At 41.3% G+C, this 22,639-nt stretch overlaps 3 protein-coding genes across 6 annotated transcripts in view; 2 read left to right on the top strand and 1 right to left on the bottom strand.

Annotated features, from left to right (window-relative positions):
- The window catches only part of ttc21b (tetratricopeptide repeat domain 21B), an 11,483-nt gene extending 4,216 nt beyond the window's left edge, over positions 1-7,267 (top strand). The window contains 19 exon segments of the mRNA XM_020594820.1: positions 1-93; positions 699-828; positions 920-1,077; positions 1,597-1,821; positions 1,949-2,187; positions 2,621-2,693; positions 3,650-3,760; positions 3,843-3,981; positions 4,202-4,308; positions 4,540-4,728; positions 4,943-5,053; positions 5,146-5,227; positions 5,321-5,471; positions 5,568-5,729; positions 5,822-6,017; positions 6,348-6,572; positions 6,720-6,840; positions 6,938-7,005; positions 7,086-7,267. The exon segment at positions 1-93 is cut by the window's left edge and continues 17 nt beyond it. Of these exon segments, the coding sequence (XP_020450476.1) occupies positions 1-93; positions 699-828; positions 920-1,077; positions 1,597-1,821; positions 1,949-2,187; positions 2,621-2,693; positions 3,650-3,760; positions 3,843-3,981; positions 4,202-4,308; positions 4,540-4,728; positions 4,943-5,053; positions 5,146-5,227; positions 5,321-5,471; positions 5,568-5,729; positions 5,822-6,017; positions 6,348-6,572; positions 6,720-6,840; positions 6,938-7,005; positions 7,086-7,163 (2,658 nt within the window). The 3' untranslated portion in view covers positions 7,164-7,267.
- Positions 7,268-8,398: 1,131 nt separating this feature from the next.
- Positions 8,399-16,351, top strand: galnt3 (UDP-N-acetyl-alpha-D-galactosamine:polypeptide N-acetylgalactosaminyltransferase 3 (GalNAc-T3)). Of its 3 annotated transcripts, none has more exons than XM_020594821.1 (12): positions 8,399-8,575; positions 9,137-9,389; positions 9,625-10,168; positions 10,881-11,053; positions 11,530-11,679; positions 11,896-12,130; positions 12,214-12,331; positions 12,479-12,679; positions 14,342-14,473; positions 14,688-14,789; positions 14,882-15,034; positions 15,135-16,351. In XM_020594821.1, the coding sequence occupies exons 3-12, from the start codon at positions 9,645-9,647 to the stop codon at positions 15,246-15,248; spliced, it is 1,902 nt and encodes a 633-aa protein (XP_020450477.1). In that variant the 5' UTR covers positions 8,399-8,575; positions 9,137-9,389; positions 9,625-9,644; the 3' UTR covers positions 15,249-16,351. The 3 variants fall into 3 exon arrangements, with proteins under 3 accessions (XP_020450477.1, XP_020450480.1, XP_020450479.1); XM_020594824.1 differs by lacking the exon at positions 8,399-8,575 and adding an exon at positions 8,858-8,963; XM_020594823.1 differs by lacking the exon at positions 8,399-8,575 and adding an exon at positions 8,858-8,971.
- A 782-nt stretch (positions 16,352-17,133) lies between these two features.
- Positions 17,134-22,639, bottom strand: part of csrnp3 (cysteine-serine-rich nuclear protein 3) — a 21,556-nt gene continuing 16,050 nt past the window's right edge. For both annotated transcript variants that reach the window (XM_020594788.1, XM_020594789.1), the window contains 3 exons: positions 21,127-21,386; positions 20,619-20,915; positions 17,134-20,412 (listed from right to left, as the gene is read on the bottom strand). In XM_020594788.1, the coding sequence (XP_020450444.1) occupies positions 19,273-20,412; positions 20,619-20,915; positions 21,127-21,386 (1,697 nt within the window). In that variant the 3' untranslated portion in view covers positions 17,134-19,272. The remainder of the gene's footprint in view (positions 20,413-20,618; positions 20,916-21,126; positions 21,387-22,639) is intronic.

Genomic DNA, 22,639 nt, shown 5'->3' with positions numbered 1-22,639 from the left:
GGTCTGCCTCTGGGAGTGGAGTACTTTGAGAAGCTCAACCCTGACTTCCTCCTGGAGATTGTCAAAGAATATCTTGCACTGTGTCCTGCTAAGGTATGATAGGGAGACTTTTCAATGACAGAAGGTCCACTAGTCCTTAAAATGTCTATGTGAATTCTGGGCCTTTAAATTTGGGCAGTGCAAGAGATCTTTACCCCTCTTTTCCACTGGCCGTGGCTGTGTCACATTCCTGTTGTGCTGTAGTTGTCAGAGCTGATTGCTGCCTGTCTAGTCAGTGCTTGTGATCCCACTGGGCTGCAGCACATTTCAGAAGCATCTCTCTGCTCTGCTAAAGATAAATCTAGTTTTTTTGGATGCCGCTTCTGGGATGCGTCTGAAAAATGTTCAACCCACCAATCAGGTAGCGAAAGATACATAAAAAAATCTGTATCACAACAAACTGCTCCACTTCTGAGACACTCCTAGTGAGGGATGAAGCCACGCACACAACGAATCAAAACCACGTCACAGCTGGAACCCACATCACAGGTGCACCCTGTGCAAATGAGGGCTTAGTAATTTTGTATTTATTTAGCTAATAACTGTTTATTATACACATTTGGGGATAGGGTGCTAGTGATATGCATACTTTATCCTCTTGTAATGGTATTGATCATAAACATGAATCTTTGCAGTAAATAACACTGTTCATTATTTAGCCTCCACCCCAGGGCCAGCCTCCTGCTCCTCAGCTCCAACATTGCGCCACATTGTTGGATACTGTGGTCAAGATTGTGCCAGGTCTCCTTCAAGGAGTCTTCCTTCTAGCCAAAGTCAGATATCAGTCTGGTAAGCATGCAATATGTTGCAGTGTTTTTGTTTGTTTGTATGTGTCCTGGTTGCTTCTGTTCTAAACTGCATTGCCTCTGTGTTCATTTAGGCGACATCAACGCCGCTCAGAGCAGTCTACATCATTGCTTGGAACAGTGTCCTTCTCATGCAGATGCACATCTGCTAATGGCACAGATCCATCTGCTACAGGGTAACTTCACACTGTGTTCCCAGTCTCTTGAACTCTGCCTCAGCCATAACTTTGAGGTAAGATCACTATCAAGATGATAACATTATTAGCTCCTAAATCATAAACATTGTACGTTCAGGTTCAGCAAAATATGTCGATACACTGCAGCTCTCCCAACTTTATCTGTAATATTTGGAGACGTCAGATTGTCCTCAGTTAATAAGTTGATATACTTTGTCTCCACAGAAGGGAACATTGATAAGGTATTGTCAGCAGTGACACCATGAATTAATCTCTGTTTTGGAAAATGGCAACTCTTTAAAGATGTTCTGGTTCTGATTCTGATTCTGATGTTTGGTTTAAGTAGGCAAGGCAGAGCACTTTAAAATTTGCAGTGGTCTGAAAGTGAGTCAGATCAGGGTCAGTGTCATCAGTGATAGTTCAGCTGAGTCAGACTGATCAAAATAATTTCTATGGAGATTGTTATGAATCAAGAACTCCACCACCACCGGCACCACCTCCTCCTTGACAGTGTTGGTACTGTTTGACTCTAGGGATTGCTTGTTCACATGTATCTTGGCTTCTTTCCATTCCAGATTCGAGAACATCCTTTATACCACCTGATTAAGGCTCAGGCTAAGAAGAAAATGGGTGAGCTGACAGAAGCTATTCAGACATTGCAGATGGCCATGAGTCTTCCAGGTGTCCGCAGAGCCGGATCCTCATCCAAGTCCAAGAACAAGAAGATTGAGCTGAGCCCTGCTGACTGTGTCGCTGTCTTCCTGGAATTAGCTGAGGCCCTGTGGCTCAATGGAGAACAGGTAAAATAGTGAGTTTTGACTTAAGAAGGCTAGCATATGAGCCTATCCTTTTGGGTTTCCACACACTGTATGTCTGGACTTAAAGGAAAAGTACAGTATAAATGCAAAAATGGATTTAATATTTTAGCATGAAGCAGCCAAGGTGATGCAAGATGCCATCAATGAGTTCTCAGGCACCCCTGAGGAGCTACGTGTCACCATTGCCAATGCAGATCTGGCTCTGCTGCGTGGTGACACTGAGCTAGCGCTCAGTATGCTCAGAAACATCACCCCTGAGCAGCCCTACTACGTCCAAGCCAAGAAGAAAATGGCAGACATATATCTGAACCACAGAAAAGAGAAACATCTCTACGCAAGCTGTTACAGGTGAGCAGTAGATTTGGATCAGTTGTACAAAAACAGCACAATAAAGAATGAGCTTGATGGAAGATAAAAGCTGAACATACAGTATGAATGAACCCATTTGAAGCCTAATGCATTGTACATGTTTGTCTGAACAGTAATGGCTGAAAGTTAATTCTTTACATGACTCTATGATAACAAGCCATATTGCCCCAACATCTCATCCTGTAGTAGGATTTGGAAGGCCACAAGCATAAAGCAAATCAAATTTTAACTGGACCCATTTGTGATGTAAGAGGAACTGTGCACAGTTGCCTCTGGTCTTCTCTTGGCACTGCTTGTATTAACAGCTGAGATGTAGTAAAGCATGACTGAACCTCAGACCAGCAGAGAGGTACTGTATATGTACATAATGAACTACACCATATGTGACGTTGTCTCTCTGTCTTATCTCCAGAGAAATAGTAGAGAAGCTGCCCAGCCCTCACACATATCTCATGCTAGGTGATGCCTACATGTACATTCAAGAAGTAAGTGGGGGATAAGATTAAGTTGTGTCTTAATGAGATAGTTTCCTTTTCCCATCACACTGATTTGTTTGGACTGCGGCTTTAACGGTGTTACTGTACATGTTTCAAAGAACTACTGTATATCCTTATGGCATGTGGTCTAATCACAGTTTCATTTTAGTAATGTCATTTATGCCTTTTTCAAAATAGGTCAACTCAAAGGTGTAATGAAAGTCTAGATTATAAATGGAGGAGTTATATAAATGTTTAGCCACTACATCATGTAATCACTGCTGTTCTGAGTTTCATTATACTTCCACGTTGCTGTTCATGCTATTCATGTGATAGATCCTTGCAATTTTCTGATCATGTCTTTCTGTTTTGATGTGCACAATGATGTGTTTGGTATGAACTAAGCAGATCTATTTTCCCCTCTTGTCAGGATTAGTATGTATTTAGCATAGTATCACTGAAATCCTGCAGTGGCAAGAAACTTAACCAGTTATGTTTGATCGATGTAAAAATCACGCACGGCATGGGAGCTCACATTGGCAGCACAGCCTCTTAAAACAAAAACAGTACAGGAGGAAACAGGTTAATACTTACCATAAAGTGTGTCACCCATAAGTTAAAGGGAAATAAGCACATACATAGGCTAGATGTTTGGAAATCTTTGAAGAAAACCCCTGAAGCTCCTGGGTAATAATGTAGTAATTTCTAAACACTGCAAATACTGCACAATGATCAAATAAATAAATGATATAAAGGCAATAAGACCAAAATAGGATTTTCCGACATGACTATCTTTGTCCCATCTTTCCCAGCATCTCTGAATTTGAAGCAGTCATCAGTCCTTAAGGTGTTTACCACATGTTCACATCTTGTAAATAATAATCAGACTGTCTGAATAATATTTACAAAACCCTGAAACCACTAACAAATTGTGACGTCACTTATCGTCACGTGTTTATTCTCAGCCAGAGAAAGCCATTGAGGTTTACGAGCATGCCCTGAAGAAAAACCCCAAAGATGGTGCTTTAGCCAGCAAGATTGGAAAAGCCCTGGTCAAAACTCACAACTACCTCAAGGTTTGTTTTGTACACTCATTTAAAGATAAACAAACTTCCCATACACAGTCAAACCAGTTGACACAAGGCTGTTGTTACACAGGCAATCAATTACTATGAAGCTGCTTTGAAAACCGAGGAACAGAACTTCCTGCGCTACGACCTGGCCGAGCTGCTGATGAAGATGAAGCAGTATGAGCGCTGCGAGGGAGTCCTGCATCAAGCACTGGCCCATGAACCAGGTACTTTTGACATCTCAGTCAATTCCTGACATCACATGTATAAACAGCTTGATTGAAAGGACATATTGGCTAATATTGTTTCTGGCAAGCTGCTTTGGATTTGTAAACTAAATCAAAACACCTCTAGTATGTTTTAGAAAAAGTATGTACTGATTGGTTTTAATTGTTTATTGTTTTGTTGTGCGTTTCTAACATCACTTTTTCCTTCAAACCTACTCAGTGAATGAACTGCCGGTGCTCTCAGAGGACTGCCGTTATCTAGTCCTGTTGGCCAAGATTCAGAGCAAAGTAGGCAAAAATGAGGAGGCTTTACTTTCCTTACAGAGGGTAAGCAGGCCCAGTTATCTTGCAGTTTGAGACACTGTCAGCTTTGTTGAATCAGATGTTTTGCACGGGTACCCCTTAGAGTTACTTACTGGCCTACCTAAAAAGACAAAGTGAAATAAAAGTCTTTAAACTCTTTTCAATTTCAGTATTCTTTTGCTTGTTTCTGCAGAGATGATAATGATTATAACTGTGATTATTTCCATGATAAGGCTGTGATTTTGATGTTCATAGGCCCGGGATGTGCAGGCCAAGGTGCTGAAGCGGGTGCAGTTGGAGCAGCCCGACGCCATCCCCGTGCAGAAGCAGCTTGCAGCCGAGATCTGCGCTGAGATCGCTAAACACTACACGAGTCAGAGGGTCTATGAGAGAGCAGTCAAATTCTACAAAGAAGCTCTTGTATATTGTGAGACAGATTGCAAGGTCAGTGCAACTGAATCAAAAACGTTCTGTGTACTCACTGCAGCTGTGCTTAACAAGCACTGGCATCTCTTTAGTGTTGCATCTCTGTGTTTAAAAATTTTTTGTTGTGGATATTTTGATTTAAGCTAATGGCCTGATGTATCAGTCTCACATTATTCCACAAATAATCTTGTCACATCGTCTTCATTTAAATGAATGCATCCCCTGTTCCTAGGTGATGCTGGAGTTGGCACAGCTGTACCTGACTCTCAATGAGGTTGACGCGTGCCAGGAGCAATGCAGCATCATTTTGAAGGACGACAAGTTTAATGAAGATGCAACTCTGGTTTGTTCTGTCTGTCTGCTACCACAATTGTCAGCATAGCCTTTTTTGGAACCAACATATAGTACTATTTTTGTACATGTGTTTGTCTTTAGATGATGGCTGACATTATGTTCAGGAAGCAGGACTATGAACAGGCAGTTTTCCACTTTCAACAACTCCTGGAGCGCAAACCAGGTACAAATATTTGTGTTGAATTTACAGTACATATGAACTGATGATTTGACCTTCTCTAAATGGAAGGCATAATAACTTAGACCTGTTTTTCAGACAACTACCCAACTCTGTCACGTCTCATTGACTTATTGAGGAGGGCCGGGAAGTTGGAAGAAGTCAACAGATTTCTTGATATGGCAGAAAAACATTCTTCCAGAGCAAAGTTTGACCCTGGGTTTAACTACTGCAAAGGACTATATCTTTGGCAAGCTTGGAAACGTTTTTCCTCAAGATTATGGCAACATCTGTTCCAGGTTTAGCACATTATGTGAAGAAACCTGTGTTCTCTGTCTGTGTTCAGGTATACAGGAGAGCCTAACGATGCTCTGCGACACTTCAACAAAGCACGGAAAGACAACGATTGGGGTCAAAATGCTGTGTACAACATGATAGAAATCTACCTAAACCCTGACAATGACACCATGGGAGGGGAGGTTTTTGAGAATTTAGATGGTGAAATTGGGTGAGTTAGACTTTATACAGTATATAAACTGTTTTGTATTTTGAACTCACAGACTTAAAGTACTGATGTTAGTCACTTTTGTCTCTGCTCAGGAACTCCACAGAGAAGCAGGAGTCAGAACAGCTTGCTGTGCGAACAGCGGAGAAGCTGCTGAAGGAGATAAAGCCTCAGACACCAGGCGGACACATCCAGCTCCGCATCCTAGAGAACTACTGTTTTCTGGCGACTAAACAGAAGGTCAATGTAGAGAAAGCCCTGAGTGTTTTCACTGAGATTGCAAACAATGAGGTAAGCAAAGTCCAGATGATGTGCTTTAGTTACATTACCATAAATAAACGGCAGGAGCTGTGAGTTATTTTATGCTTCTGTCTTAAGGTCATTCTGTTTGGTTACAAACTAAAACATTATACCATATCCTGCTAATTTAATGTTTACAGTTTTTATTGTTGTAGCTTAGTTGTGTGAATTTTGTTAAAGAGGACATTACATTTTTGTATTTACCTTTATGTCCTGAAGCAATGTCAGTATGATTTTGGTGTAAACAAATGAGAGTGGGAGAGTTGGAAGAGGTGTTGTCAGATTCATCCTGTCCAACCAGAATTCTTTGGTTAAATTCAGAAGGACCACATCCCAGCACTGTTGGCCATGGCAACAGCTTATATGATGCTAAAACAAACTCCCCGAGCCAGGAACCAGCTCAAGCGCATAGCTAAGATGAACTGGAGCCTTGATGACGCCGATGAGTTTGAGAAGAGCTGGCTGCTCCTGGCAGACATCTACATCCATTCGGGGAAGTATGACATGGCTGGGGACCTCTTGAAGAGGTGCCTCAATCATAACAAGGTCAGCATTGAAAATACTGTCACTGCTTCAATATGATGTGGTTTAAAGGCAATTTCATTAATATAAAATCATTTTTCTATTATTTAATTTTAGAGGGTGTCTTTTATTTGCATTACTTTTTAATAATAATAGCACTTCTTTCCACAGTCATGCTGTAAAGCGTATGAATATCTGGGCTATATAATGGAAAAAGTGCAGGCATTCCGTGACGCAGCACTTAACTATGAACTGGCTTGGAAATATGGAAATCGGACTAACCCCACTATTGGTACGTCAGCCAAAATCACATGTCCAGTTGTATTTATAAGGACAGAAAAATTTAAGATGATTATATTTTTAATGACCAGTGCCTATTCTTATTTTAGGATACAAGCTTGCTTTCAACTACTTAAAAGCAAAGAGGCATGTTGATGCCATAGATGTGTGTCATAAGGTGAGACACCTGTGGATGATCGCAGTTTAAGAGCTTCAAATTCTTTGCATCCTGTAATTCATTCTTACTTTTGTCCACAGGTTCTGGCTGCTCATCCAGATTATCCAAGAATGAGAAAGGATATCCTGGACAAAGCTCGTGCTGCCCTGAGATCTTAATGTTGGACCTGCGTGTACGCACGCACGTGTGTGAGAGAGAGAGGGAGGCTGCATATGTAAGAGATGTAACCAAGGTTTCTGTAATAAAGGTTGACCTTATGGAATATGGGTTTACTGTTTGGCCTTTACTGTCAAGTTTCAAGAATATCTGGTTGTTTCTGTTATTTCTTTGGGAAAGCCATTTAAACACTTACAGTCGTTATGTATATTTTTGGATTATATGAACAGTTGAGTGCTGGCAATCCCAAGGGCGAAAACAGTGCTGAGAGGTTCAGGCGCATGCAGGCCTGAAAACCTTTTTCCTTTCCTTCCCTACAGACAACAAACATATAAAAATGTCCACTGATTTTGAAGAATAAAAACAGTGGGATTGTGCAGAAGGGTACTGTTTAGATTAAAGCACATTTAAGATTTATCAGATTTGAAATGGGCTCCACTCCCTCTGTTAGAGCTCTCATTTTTATTTTGCTGGATAACATTCTTTTTTTTTTTTCTTTCATTTATATGAAAATTAATGTTGAAATGTTTAGTCTTGTGGTAAATATTAGGATCATGGATGGATTACTGACTGGGCACAGGGGCCCAAAGGGTCACAGGGTCCCCTAGAACAGAGAACTGTGAAGGAAAGCCAATCACTTCACTCCAAAAGACTACAATAAGCCACAAAACAAGACAAAATAGATGTAAAACTACATCAAAAAGTTACAGCATTAGAAAAAGAAATGACTTGGAAAGAGAAAAAGACTGCAAACACAACAAAATGACAACACAATTCCAAAAAGAAGCAAAAACAAAAAGATGCATAAAATACACAAAATAAGTTAAAAGGTGTGAAACGACCACAAAGACATGCAAACAGTAAAAGTTAACTGTGTTTAGAAAATACCTACATAAATGAAGTTTATTATTATTATTGTAGGTGTGGATCTGTGAGGCTGCTCCTACAAGTGTCAGAGTTATAGGGGCCTTTTGCATCAGTGCCCAGGGGCCAATTGTTTCATTATCAGTCCGGGATTAGGATGTAGGTGGTTGTGTATTTTATTTTTACCTTTCATCTTGTATTTAAAATAAAGTTATTTAGATAGGATACTGGCGTTTTGTCTTAATTGGTGCGATTAATACAGAATCTAGTCCACGCAGACAACGTGACTTTGAAAAAAATGTAGGCCAGTGAACATGTTATTAGACATAATAAAGTGGATGCCTGCCGTGAATAGGAAGTTCCGGGGAACAGTCACTACAGATGGAGTCACTATGCAAGTCAAAGGCAGAGAGACTTCAAACTGGGCACACAGCAGGCTGTCTGCGCCTGGAATCCGCCTCGTCCCTCCTTCAAGCGTCCAGTTCTTCATAAAGACCATTCGCTCTGGGAAGCCTAAATTAAAGGATTAGTTAAATGACAGAGTCCGCTGGTAAGTGTTAGCTTTTCAACTTACAACTTTTATTATAGACGAAAGCTCAGATGTGACCAATAATGTAGCCTAGGCTTTTGCGCTTCCATGCGAAAAGACGGTTAACTTTTCCAAATACGCGCTGGGCCATATATGTTTGTAGTTTGTCCAAGTGTTCACGTTGATAAGTTTAAGTGTGTGTGTGTGTGTGTAAGACGTGATGTTTTCTCAGAGAGCCTGATTGGATGCGGTGGGCTGTGTGTGTGGTATAGCGTTCCTCCGTTATTTGTAACCCAGCAACTGTCCCAGTGAATGACCAGTTGAACAAATCCTATTAATGACACCGTTATTGAATGAGAAACACTCCGAAGAACCATCTCAAGACAAAGTGGCCACTTCAGTGTAGACTGTCAGTAGGTTTGTCTGGATAAAAGTTTGGTTTAGCAGTGATTTGGGCACATTATAGACTATTTTTAAAGGGTTACTGGGTTACAGGACACAAGTAAAGCGATGCGTAAGGCAAACAGTGACGTTGACAAAATTCCTGGTGTATGTCTTCTTTTATAATGCTTTGTGTTCCAGGTATGGCGCTTGCTACGCAGTCCTCTTTGCGCAAGCGCGCCAGCACGTCTCCGCCCTCTACCTGAAGCGCACCTGGATCCAACGAGACGGAAGTTTTGTGAGGAAGGAAAACTAATGGAATCTTTTTGCTCTCTACGAAATTTTCAGCAACAAATAGAGGCTCTCCTGTAAAAACCAGGATGCCATTCGTTGGATTCTCTACGAACAATTTTATAGACTTTTCCAACCTGAAACTAAAGTTCAGCGACTCGTGGTACGTGGTATGAAGGAATCCCGAGCAGTGTTTGTTGATTTCATGAGCAGATTTTAAATATGTAATTATGTGCAAATTACTCTTAGCTTCACTAGGAACTGCTATGATTTTTAATTGCAAAAACCTAAATGTTATTAATCTGGTAACTTGGTATAATTCCCCTGTAGCGTTATTTCTTTTGATGATAAAACATCGCTGGTTGATAATCCTCCTTAATGTTATCCATTTAATACAGCTGAGTCTCTGTCCAAGGCCATGCAGCCTGCTCTCCATCTAAGAAGAATGACAACTCTCCGCAGAGTGCTCAGAAGAAGGTTGCACCCACTTAAACTCTTGATAGTGGCCCTTATCTTTGTCACATTTGTGTTCCTCCTACAATGGGAAGTTGGCAGCCAAAACCAACAGGAGGATCCATGGCTGAAAGACATGGCAGTGAAGCGGGATGCCATGCTGGGCATGGTGATGGGAGCTGTCCATAACTTAAGGGATGTGATGCCAAAAATGCAGATCAAAGCCCCCGTACGCCAGCAGGCCAATACAAACAGCACAGTGTGTCTGCCGGGTCATTACACTGCTGGTGAGCTCAGGCCAGCTCTGGAGCGGCCGCCTCAGAACCCTCTAGCTCCCGGAGCCTCTGGGAAACCTTTCCTTACAGACTCACTGAGCCCTGAAGAGCAGAAGGAGAAGGAGAGGGGTGAAGAGAAACACTGTTTTAACTTGTATGCCAGCGATCGCATCTCTTTAAGTAGGGACCTGGGTGCAGACACAAGACCACCAGAGTATGTCAGCTTGTACAATCTCTATGCTTAATTATTGTTTAGTGAAATGTGCAAGAAAGAACAAGAAGATTATGGGGTTACTGTATATAGTTGATATTGAATATTGTTCAACTCATTTCCACATTTTAGACATTTTAAATAATTATGTAATTACACCAGTAGTGCATCTAAATGCAGGTTTGAAGCTATATGCTGCTACTCTACTTTCTCTAATCCATGGATTTGTGAGTTGGACCTGAATATAACTTAAAGTGCCACACTGAAAAGCATCCACAAAGGCTAGAGCAGTGTAGATGAGAGTCACCCAAACAAGTTAATCAAGTTTGTTTGTTTTTTTATAACTGGAAAATCTTGGGCAGGAACCACAGAGATTATCGTTCTGACTGGGCCTTTGTTTCAGCATGCCTGCCTAGTTACTGTGGCCAGTTTAGGAAGGAGAACAGTTATACTTGACTAATTACAGTCCACATACAGAGTCAGTACATGACAGACATAAAGTCTACATATGCATTGGCTATCTTTTGGTGGCGAGTTACAATGTCTCTCCCACTCTGATATGGCAGATATTTCGAAGGCTGCCTCACATGCAGTGTCGCAGATGAAATGGACACCCCACAGGAGAGAGTCTGCAGTTGTAATAACTAGACTATTGTGGCACTCAGGAATTATACAGAACAGTCAGATCTTTGTGCTCTTTTCCTTCTTGCTGCAGATGTATTGAGCAAACCTTCAAACGGTGCCCCTCGTTGCCAACCACCAGTGTGATAATTGTGTTCCACAATGAAGCTTGGAGCACTCTGCTAAGGACAGTGTACAGTGTCCTCCACACCTCCCCCGCCATTCTCCTCAAGGAGATCATCCTGGTGGATGACGCCAGCGTGTATGGTAAAACTCAACAGGGCCTTGATGGAGTGGCCTGCTTTCTTTTGGGTTCAATGTCATGCTGCATGTTGTGTGAGCAGCTCTTTAGTGTGCCATGAAACATGCAGAGAGGATCTCCCTTTTTCTTCTGTGGCCCATGAAGCAAGTTACCACAGGAAGCAAGGGGCTGCTAGTGAATACTTTCCTAAGAGGAATTAGCAGGGGTTGTGCTTAAAAATGAGTGAGAGTTAACCAGGTCCACTTTAGGAAGGAAACAAAATGCTGGAGTGGAGAGAGGTTTCAGGGAATGCTGTCCATCTGACATTCCTAACTCAGTTCTCATGACAGATGTTAGGAAGACAACTTTGTTCTTTTTGTTTGAGTCCGAGCTTTTATAAAGCTGTTTATATTAGACTGTGCTCAGCATTCAGTGATATATAATTTCAGCAAACGTTTCTTCTTTTCAGCCTGTGTATCTAACAAATATCCCACACTTTCAGATGATCTGAAGGACAAGCTGGATGAGTATTTGAAGCAGCTTAGCATTGTGCAAGTTGTACGCCAGCGAGAAAGGAAAGGGCTCATCACAGCTCGGCTGCTGGGTGCCTCCGTGGCCACAGGTGATACGCTCACCTTTCTGGATGCACACTGTGAGTCAACAAAGCTGACATTTACTCACACATTAAAACCATGTAGCCACACCTTTGCTTACACACCCACAGCTCAGAGATATAATGTGTATCTTGAAAGCACAGGCGTGGCCACCATGTGTTAACGTATTGTAGATTAGCCATTTCGCTGTTATTGCTAATAACGTGATGTGTGTGTGTGTGTGTGTGTGTGTGTGTGCGTGTGCATGTTAACAGGTGAATGCTTCCATGGATGGCTGGAGCCTCTGCTAGGCAGGATAGCAGAAAACTACACTGCAGTAGTCAGTCCTGATATAACCTCCATTGATTTCAATACTTTTGAGTTTATAAAACCCTCCCCATATGGGCAGAAACACAGCCGGGGCAACTTTGACTGGAGCCTGGCTTTTGGCTGGGAGGGTCTCCCAGATCATGAGAGACAAAGGAGGAAGGATGAGACCCATCCTATCAAGTATGAAACATGGTGCATGAATTTAGAATATCAACTTTAAATGTTGGAAGTAATTAAAGACCTCTAATGAAATTTTTCCTCAGGACTCCCACATTTGCTGGTGGTCTCTTCTCCATCTCAAAAGAATATTTCTACCATATTGGAAGCTATGATGAAGAAATGGAGATCTGGGGTGGTGAGAATATTGAAATGTCATTTAGGGTAAGTCATCACTAAGCTGTCATTGTGAATGCGCAGCAGTCTTTATATTTGCTTTAACCTTTTTATCCCATGAATCATTTTGGTATCCAAACTTGTCTAGCTGCATGTCATTGTGCATTTCATGGGCTATCTCTCATTAACCTCCAGGTGTGGCAGTGTGGTGGACAGCTGGAGATCATCCCTTGCTCTGTTGTTGGTCACGTTTTCCGCACTAAGAGCCCCCACACCTTCCCTAAGGGAACGCAAGTGATTGCTCGCAACCAGGTACGACTGGCTGAGGTCTGGATGGACGACTACAAGGAGATCTTCTACCGTCGTAACTCAGAAGCTGGACAGATTGCAAGAGATGTATGTACGACTTCTACTGTGCCTCTGAAACATGTCTGTCCTGCGATCCAGTCAAATACTGAATTCACTGACTTTGGAAATTGGCATGAAATTATTCTGCAGCATTATCTTGCACTTCTATTTTGCATGGTCATATTTAAGTGGTTTTAAGAGCAGTCACTGTCCTTCACTGCTGAGACACTGAACTGTGAATAACATACAACCAGCGTCAAATCTGATCATGACTTACAGAGAATTCCAGTTACCAGGACAACTGTAGTGTTTCACTGTTGTAAATCTTAAAACATGTATTCTGTACAAGCAAAACACATTCTTCAAAATAAAGAGAAAGAGATCAGCTATTTGGGGCTGAAAGCTGTTCACCAGCAGTAAAAAGGGCCTGAAGGAAGCCAGCTCTGGTAAATAACACGCACTCTCAGCATTTCCCAACATGCGGTCCCATAGGTGCTATAAACAGTTCCCCCAGGGTTTTACTTCACAGAGGGGGTCAGCCTGCTCCTGCCGGCTTCACACAGACACAGCCATGTTAAACAGCTTCAAGGACTCTACTGTAGTAGCAACCAGAGAGCACTAGAGTGAGCAGTATCGTCGTCATTATAGCAAGTACTCTTTGTTATTCAAGAGCACGACGTGCCTACACATCCTTTCAAATGTGCAGATATGCTTCACTTTAAAAAGAAGAATACTTGTCTGTAGTTAATTGGTTTGAAAAAGGAGTTATTAGACCATTGGAACAGTCACTGACAGATAAGTAGATAAAGCAATGTGACAATTACAAAAAAAAATCAAAAGCGGTTTCTTATTTTCTTATAGGTGATGTGTATTTGTTTTTGTCATGGTTTTACTTCTGGAAGTGGATAACTGTTCAGATTATGGCTCAGTGAGTAGAAATGTTAGTTGGTCAGTGGGTCCACCACTTTGGTCCACACTGAAACCTCTTCCCATCCATTGTCATGAAATTGGTACATGGTCCCCAGAGGATTAATCCTAATGAAATTACTATAAGGTTGGCATTTTAGCTTTTGAGTTAAGTATTTATGGATTGCCAAAAGATTTGTTGGAGACAGATGTTCACCTCTGGATGAATTGAAATAACCTTGCTGATCCATTAATGTTCCCTCTAATCCCTTTATGAGGTCAAAATTTGACTTTCTCAGCTCTGCTTTGTTTTCAGTGCTAATTACTAAGTGTTAACATGCAAAGCAAAGGTTTGAATGTTCTGCTCTATGTGATAAGTATCAGCAGTGTGAGCACGCTGATGTTAGCATTCATCTCAGGGCACCACTGTGCTTAAGTGCAGTTTCAGAGAGCTGCTAACATGGCTGTAGACTCATGTGGATTTCATGTGCTTATATACAGTACATAGGTTGGGCACTGTAATTGTTGCATTTCAGTGTGAATGGCCTACTTTTATAGAAAGATTTAAGGAGAAAAATGCATGGATCTCTTCCAAAGTGGACATAGATTTATTCAGAAACTGCTTCACAGCATTTCCTATCTGACCTTATACTATACCTGACAGTGTTAGTCAGGAATCATGTCAAGGCAAAATTTGGTTATTTAAAAATAGCCCCGATGGTATCCGGTGTGCCTGCAGTATGAGTTAATAAACAACATAAAGGAGCTGCTTTACTGTCTGTCTGTCTGTCATTATTTTAACAGAGGCTCTTTGGAGATGTCTCCAAACGCTTAGACCTCCGTGCACGGCTGCAGTGCAAGAGTTTCTCCTGGTATTTGAAGAACGTTTACCCAGAAGCCTTCCAGCCAGATTTCAAACCGCTTCGCTTTGGCTCGGTAAGATCGCACACCCCAAGCCCTTTCCAAACCTCAGGGCTGTCTAGCAACTGTGGGTTTCCACTTGGGATCTCCAGAGGGTACTGAGCAGTTCCAATCTGACACCACTGAAAACACTCCAGAGGCTTAAGTTGTTTGAACAGCTGGCACTGGATGTCAGTTTGTAATTGTGTTTCCTCTCACCGCTTTCCCCTTTCCTCATCTTTCTCTGTAGGTGAAAAATGTGGCTACAGACACATGTCTGGATGCTGGAGAGAACAACCAGGGTGGGAAAGAACTGATCATGTACCAGTGTCATGGACTTGGAGGAAATCAGGTCAGTTAAAGAAATGTACCTTCTATCACAGATTTTAAAAAAGGATTTGTTTTGATTGCAGTGGTTGATGGTATACTTTTTATGTGCTATAGTATTTCGAGTACTCCACACGTCATGAGATTAGACACAGCATTCAGAAGGAGCTGTGTTTGCACGGGAAAGAGGGGACCGTGAAGCTGGAAGACTGCCAGTATAAAGGTGGGAACACATTTGTAGGAGCACAGCAAAAATGGGCACTGAAGGAGGTGAGTTTGGCCTTTTACCTTTTGCGTACTAATTAGTTATTTCATATGTCTAGGTCATTTCTTTTTAGGAAAGTAATCGCTTTGTATTCTCTTCGTATAGAACCAATTATTCTACATCCCAGGACTGAACTTGTGTCTAACTGGCCGTCATGAACGTCCCACTCTGTCCCTCTGCGACCCCTCAGACAGATACCAGCTCTGGTCCTTCATCTGAGGGTGCAAACTACTATGTGGAGGCATACTAGGACCATGGGTTTATTCTGCTGTATGCAGTTTATGCACAGGTTCTTTTAGATTGATATTGTGCTTTAATTTATTTTATATAAAGAAGAACAGGCTTTGGGAGAAATACTGTGTGCCACTGCTGGAAGGAAGCATTGACACAATGCTCCCCATCAGACTGTGAACTGAGATTCCTGGCTCAATGCAGATGTGCCTTTTTTTTTCTGTGAGATGTTTTCACTGCTTCACAACCAACACACATTAACAGTATTAGGTATTTAACGTCAACATAGAATATTTTCCAATGAGGCGTATTACCTGAACCTAAAACAAAAAAGATATTGTATATTACAACTAGAGGTTCAAGTTGGTCACACAAAAATCCCAAATATTTAGGCACCAAAGGAAGTGAATTTTTCTTTTTCTTTTTAGAATACAAATCCCTGTATTTGGTACCATCCAGTACCTTTGTTGTGATTTTAATCTGGGTGGTTGAGGGATGGTGGTGGTATGGTAGACTTGTAGCTATTCTCTGCTAATATGTAATATCTGGTTTGACAGTGTTGTGAGCAAAGGTGTCTTCAGCTCATGGTTGGACACCTTGTTTTCTGTGGTAATTTGTGTAGTCGAACATTTTGAGCCCAGAAAACACTTGTGATATGAAGGGAGAAGAACGATCATTTGAATGTCAATTTGGGCTGGTTAAGTGAGTTGATCCTTAAACATGAATTACAGTTAGTTAAAACACAACTTCAAGTTCTCATTACTGCAGAAATGTGTTTTAGTGGCCATACAGTCAGTGTTGAGAAGTAACTAAGTACATTTTCTCAAGAACTGTACTTAAGTACAATTTTGACATATCTACTTCATTGAATAGTTTCATTTTTTTTTTACTTCATACATTGACTTCACTACATTTTAGAGGAAATTATTGCAATTTTTACTCCATGACATTTATTTTAAGACTTAATTACTATACAGAACTTCATGATTACAAAAATACAGTAGAATTATGAGACCTCATTGATCTGTGGTGGAAAATTCACAAGCTACCCAGTAGTATTTCAAATTAAATACATAAAAGCCAATTAAAACTATCTGGGAGCCCCCACCTGGTACTGCTCCAGTGGAGCAGGTGACCATCAGGTTGGCCCCTTCTGGGCCATGCAGGAGTCACAGGAATGTGAAATGTGCCATGCTGCATAATGAGTGCTTTTACTTTTAGTACTTGAAGTATGTTTTGATGCGAATACATTTGTACTTTTACTTAAGTAATATTTTGAATGCAGTTTTTACACTGTTGTATTGTTACTTTTACTTAAGTAAAAAACTTGAGTACTTCTTCCACCACTGCTTACAGTCAGTGTTTTATTAACGTGTGTGTGTTTTTGTGCGCTGGCCCTCACGGGACCAACTGACCTGTATCCACCATATAAAATATGTTGGTGTTTGTAAAAGGGAAATGTAGAATGATTGCACCCAAGGTCCTCTATTTGCTGATGATCAAGTTCCTGAAACTCTCCCTCTATATGTAACAGAAGTTCACAAATGAATTTCTGGTGCAGACACTCGTGTTTCAATGGCTGTGGAATATAAAAAAAAAATACTTTGTTTGTGACTGAGTAAGATACAGATCCAAATTGAGTGTTTTCCTAAAATGGAATCAGGCGGCGTCAGAACGCCTTGGTAATAAGACGTGTTGTTTTGAGCTCAGTAAATCCAGTTGCATAGTACTTGAGCCACATGGCGTCGTTTCTCCCTGCGGTCTGCAGGGGGCACTTTGTATTAAGAAATCCCTAAAATCACAAAAGGTGATTCATCAGTAACGTCAATGTAGTGACACCGTGTGTGCGTAAATACAAAAATACCACGTCATAAGCAGTTAAGATCAAAAGAGTCATTTTAATTAAATTTATTTCAAAATCATGGTAAAAATAAAAACTAAAAATGACGGGGGTTCTATCTACAGTGGGGGAACAAAACATTCAAAAGGATGTGGCCAGCTTGTGCAAAACATATGCATTTCACAGAATATGAAATAAAATAATATAAATCAGGCACATGAAGCTGTACATCTCACAACCAGCAGGAAACAAAAGACAATTATTTTTAAGATAGTGAAGCAATTTACTCAATACAGACTTTCATTAAACCACAATAAATACACATTTCAATATATCATTCATAATAAATACTGGAAAATAAAATCAAACACAGGATTCTTAACTGGGTGCATTAGCCTTCTCACACTGTATGCTTTGGCACAATTCGTCTTGTATACTACCAAAGTGGCATGAGTGGTCCCAGCTACTCAGTAGTCTCACACAACCACCAGAAGGCCAGTGCTGACCTTTGTGATTATAAAGAATGGGCAGATATTTGCAAGCTTAGAAGAGGCACAAATATCTGTACTCATAAAGGAGCAAAGCACTCGAGGTAAAGAGAAAACCTCAGCAACATATTACAGTACAATTATCCGCTAAATTGTCATCAGTCGAGCAGTGACTTCAATTACCTTTTGTCAGTGATTTCATGAAGATGTGTTATAAGATGTCACCGGTGTGTGAATGCGTGAGTGCTTGGGAGTGCGAATGGGTGAATGGCCGAATAATGTGAAAGCGCTTTGAGTGTGCTGTAAAAGCATAGAAAGGCGCTATACAAGTATAAGACCATTTATAAGGTTATTTACAGATATTGCGTAAGCAGTTTTTTTTTTTTCATATCTGGCTGTTAAGTCATTTTCAGTGGCTCATGGAACTCATGAGTCATACTGTTGATCACTGATATGAATCGTTTGATAATACGCTTTGATTGTCAACCTTGAACATTTGTTCAATGGTCTTATTTTTAATAAAATCAATGGTGCTTTAAGTACAATACTAAGTATCATCAATTAAAAGCAATCTCCTTCCACTTTACTGAGGATTTTCTCTAAGGAGAAAGCCTCTTAAAAATCCTCAAACTATTGCACTTAACATCAAATCGACATCGTTATCGGATCGACATAAACATCTTTATTATTAGACAGCGCAATGTAGCTTATACGGCGATCGAAAGCAGAATAACCAGTTACTGCTGCTTTTCAAATGAAGCCTATAATGCTAATTTAATGATAATGTTCTCTTGTCTACAAGCTTCTCATACTGTTGAAGATATGTCAAAGTGCTCTTTAATTGATATCCCTGCATCAATGAAATGCTTCAAAGAATAAATCTGCACTTGTAGTGACACCTGCAAATCACATCATTCTACGAGTGAACAGTGGGAGGAAGAAAACACTCGAGGGGCCACATTTATCCACTGTTCAAGTATTTATCAGTTAAAACCACCTGCATGCCACTGGGCCCCCACACATAAGTGCAAAAGGCTGCGAATCTGTTTTGACATGTCGGACATTATGCTATTGATACTGTATTCCGAAATATCCAAACAAGAATTCAGGCTTTTTCATGCTTTTCAAAACCATAGAAAAGCATATAACTGTCAGTAAAAGAAGAGAAGATAAATTATGTATACAACACAATGTTATATAAAACCATGGCAAGTTTTCCCCCTAAATGTCACAGCATGCGTATTATCAAAACTTTTACAATATATAAGTATACACATAATTCAGAAATGATAAACTGACAAACCTTTTTCGCACATTTGACACATACAGCAGACATAGAAAAGTTCCATCTACAGTACAATATCTGCTTAAAACTAGAACTTTACATCTGAAATTACAAGATACATTGCACAGCATGACATAACCGATGTGTTGTGTTTTTGATTCTGCAGTTAAGCACACTGTAGTGGGGAAACTTCAGAAGTGAATAATTCCTCAAAACCACCTCTGTCATGAAACTATGGCTTATAGTTACAGATGAAAATGTGCTGCAGTGCTGTAAATCGCTTTGAAATGTAAGGTCAGATGATGCGAAAAGGCAATGGTTATGTTCCTCTAAAATACCACTCAGTCAGGCTCGAGTAAAGAAGCAATAATGAAAAAACACTTAAGAAGGTGAGGCCCACTAAATGGCCGCGACCTCAGGGCAATGGTCTGGTAAAGCGAGGTTCTTAGTAGTGTTCGCTAGTAAGGTCAGGTCAGAATGTCCATTAACGCTGGACTCTTTATGCGGCTGCTCTGCTGTCATACACTTGCTGTGACTGCTGTAGGAACCCTGGGAGTTAGAGTTATTGTTCAGGTAGTTTTGAAACTGTGTCTGGTTCTGGTTGTCAGGCTGTTCCACAAACGCCGCTTTGGACAATGCCGTCTTCTCCTGATCAGGTGCGTAGCAGGTCAAAGGTGCAGCTGGGGCACTGTTGGCCAGAGGGAAATGCTGATTAGGTGCGTACTGTTCCTCAGCCTGATTAGAGTAGTCTGCGTACTGCTCAGCAGTCATGTTGAATGGTCCTTGGACTATGGTGCCATTTGTCGTGTTGACTGGATCTTGGAAGGCTTCCCCATAGGGTTCGCCTGGTTGGCAGGTTTGGCCATTGGACACGGCGCTGGAGCTCCCGAGCTGATAGTACTCAGCTGAGGAAGAGCTCATTAAATAAGTGTTTCCATTCATGTGGTTATCGTGCATCACGGAGCCGTCACTGTAACACAGCACAGAGGACAAGGGGACCACGTCAGTATGAGACACTGATGAAGTTGACGTGTCGTCCTCAAAGTTCTCAGACTTCTCATTGTCCTCATCATCCTCCTCTTCATCTTCAGAGTCGCTATTCGCCAGGCTCTGGGTGCTGGAGTCAGACAGCCCACTGCAAACACTGCTACTATCCTCTTCATCGTCTTCATTTTCCTCCTCCTCTTCTTCCTCATCATCTTCTTCATCCTCTTCTTCCTCTTCATCATCTAGCGGCTCCTCCATCTCATCGCCAGGCTGCATGTGCATGCTGGTTGTCTGTGGAGCAGCATCGGACAGAGAGTACTCCAACCTGTGCTGGGACTGAACCAAAGGGTTTCCGCTCCCCAGGTCATTAGTTTCACTCCGGTAACCGTTGGTGGGGGACGCCTGCTGCTGCTCACGACTCTTCTCCAGTTCCAGCTTCATTATAGTGTGCAAGAAATGGGTCCGAACGCGAATGGGATTAAACTCCACTCTCCCCGCTGAATTGCTACAGCCCTCTTTTGTGCAGCCACATGGAAATGACATACGGTCCACCTAAGGAAAACATAACATTTACTGTCTTATTGTTTTAGTTTAAGCAGATCTATATCATGGGAAGAAGACTATGGGTATGAAATCATTAAAAAAAATCTAAAAGTCATTGATCCCCACACATTCTCTTTAAACGTACAGCTAATGCTTTCTGATTACGAGTAAGAAAACAGAACATTGACTGAAAATCTGCATGTCATGGGATTTACCTGGCACTTGATCCCTGCTATACTGCAGGCACAGGTCTCTGGGTCACAGAAGACTCTGCAGTCACAGCCACAGTCCTCTCTAGACATCCGGATGGCTCGCAATTCATGCTTCTCTTCCACGTCAATCTTCTTTACCCCAGAGGTGCGCAGCAGTGCTCGACGCTTTTTAGTGGTAAGAGGCTGCAGGAAGAAGTACTCGTCTACCTCTGTGTTGTCCAGATCAATGTCATCGTCAGAAATGTCCTCCGCCGTGAGCGTACTGGCCTCTTCAGACTCCACTGTGCCATTCTTCGTCAGCTGAAAATGAGAAAGAATTCGTCCAAGCACCTTTTTTTTAATACCAGCATGGGAACAAAGAGACTGAAGCCAAAGAGGTTCTTGAAAAAATTAATTTAAGTCTTTCTAATTTCTTATATATTTGATACAGAAATCTGTTGAATGATGCTTATAAAAAGCTTTTGAACCAAGAGGTTTACATTTTTTTAAATACAGACTGCAAAAGATTTACCTTGAGTTTGATTGAGTTGAGTTTCTCCTCCTTCAGATGGTCTCTCAGCATGTCTCTATGGATCCTCTCCTGCTCCACGGCAAATTCACCCAGGGAGTACTGCCTGACCCAGCTGTGCCTGTTGGACATGCCCAGCGTGCTGCCTCCCTGGCTGGGTACACTGGTAAAACCCTGCCGCCGACTGAAGTAGTACACTGTCACATTCTCAAAATGTACCCTCCTCGTCCGCAGGCGCTTCTCTCTTTTCAATATTGAGTCAGCTGCAAAGAAGGGTGTTACAAATAGTCATGTTAAAAATGGTACAGTGTATGTGCTTGTCATTTTGGTTGGCAAACTGATTTTGTCAATTCATTATTCCTATGTAGAACAGTTCGTTTTTTAATATTCTTTTTTTTTTCATATCGGAGTAGTTTTATACCAGGTAAAGCTAGTTGAGATACGTGACATTTTTATGGCAAGATATGGTACAGATTTACTAAGTATTGTCCTTCAATGCATGGAATATAAAGAATTCTTTTCAGATTCAACATATATTGAACTTAGCACAGCTTTGTAGGGAAGGACTTCATCACATCTCTGTGCTTCCACTTGGCATGCAAGTCCTAAGTGTGAATTTTTAAAGAGAGCTTTACAAGAGGGCGGGGGGCATAAATAATCCCCTGCCTGGCCCAGAGATGAAGAGTGCTGGTTCCCAGAAGCAGTGTTCCCAGCGCTCACCCCAGATCAGGCAGACAGGACAAATAGAAACCATCTGGTTCCTACAGCTCTCCGCCTCACGCAAGAGGGACAATGCATTTCATTACAGATGTAGAGCTGTCACATTGAGGGGTACAGAGCAGAGCTGTGTTTCATTATCTACAAAAATAAATGCCAAACAGCGATCAGCTTGTTTTAGATGTCAAACCTCTTAACAGATGTTAATCAGATGTTTTTTTTTACGTTGTCTAAATTAAAGCTTATAAGAACAAGCAGCACCTGACAGGTACTTTTCACAGCCTTGTGAGCTATAATTAGCAAGTGTTACTTGTACAGTATTTATATAGCATATTTCATTTCCTAGGAAGATTTATTGTGAAACACATTAAAACAAAATACACAGACATATGCAGACAACCAAGTACACTAATCAAATGCATAGGAAAACAGGAAAGTTTCAGTCTGCTGCTAATGTTGGAACAGATCTAATCCAATCTGGTAAAAAGACACCAGAAGCTGAAGGCTGCTCCGCCAGCTTTAGTTTTAACCCTCAGACTGATTAGAAGGCTTGTACCAGAAGTCCTGATAGGTTCAGGTCAGAGAGGTACCGTGGAGCGAGGCCATTTAAAGCTTTATAGACAAGGAGTAAAATTTTGTAGTCGGCTGTGAGATGGCAGCAATCTGATGTGGTCAGGTTAGTTATTTTTCCTCTGACAGTGGCACGGTCTTCACAGTGCATAACCTGTCACCACTGGATGACCTTCTTGAGCACCCAGCTACCGTAGCTACCGTACCGTGTGGTAGCTGCACGTGCCCC

This window comes from Monopterus albus, unplaced genomic scaffold (assembly GCF_001952655.1).
Source record: "Monopterus albus unplaced genomic scaffold, M_albus_1.0 scaffold24.1, whole genome shotgun sequence".
Lineage (NCBI taxonomy): Eukaryota > Metazoa > Chordata > Actinopteri > Synbranchiformes > Synbranchidae > Monopterus > Monopterus albus.
Note: the sequence above shows the minus strand (reverse complement) of the source record. Positions and strands in the feature narration are given on the sequence as shown.

What these genes read in the sequence shown, in the direction of transcription:
- galnt3 (XM_020594821.1), top strand. Translation starts at nt 9,645, where the DNA reads ATGCAGCCTGCTCTCCATCTAAGAAGAATGACAACTCTCCGCAGAGTG. An exon ending in GATGAGACCCATCCTATCAA is followed by an intron (nt 12,131 to 12,213) that starts GTATGAAACATG and finishes ATTTTTCCTCAG; the next exon opens with GACTCCCACATTTGCTGGTG. An exon ending in AAAAATGGGCACTGAAGGAG is followed by an intron (nt 15,035 to 15,134) that starts GTGAGTTTGGCC and finishes CTCTTCGTATAG; the next exon opens with AACCAATTATTCTACATCCC.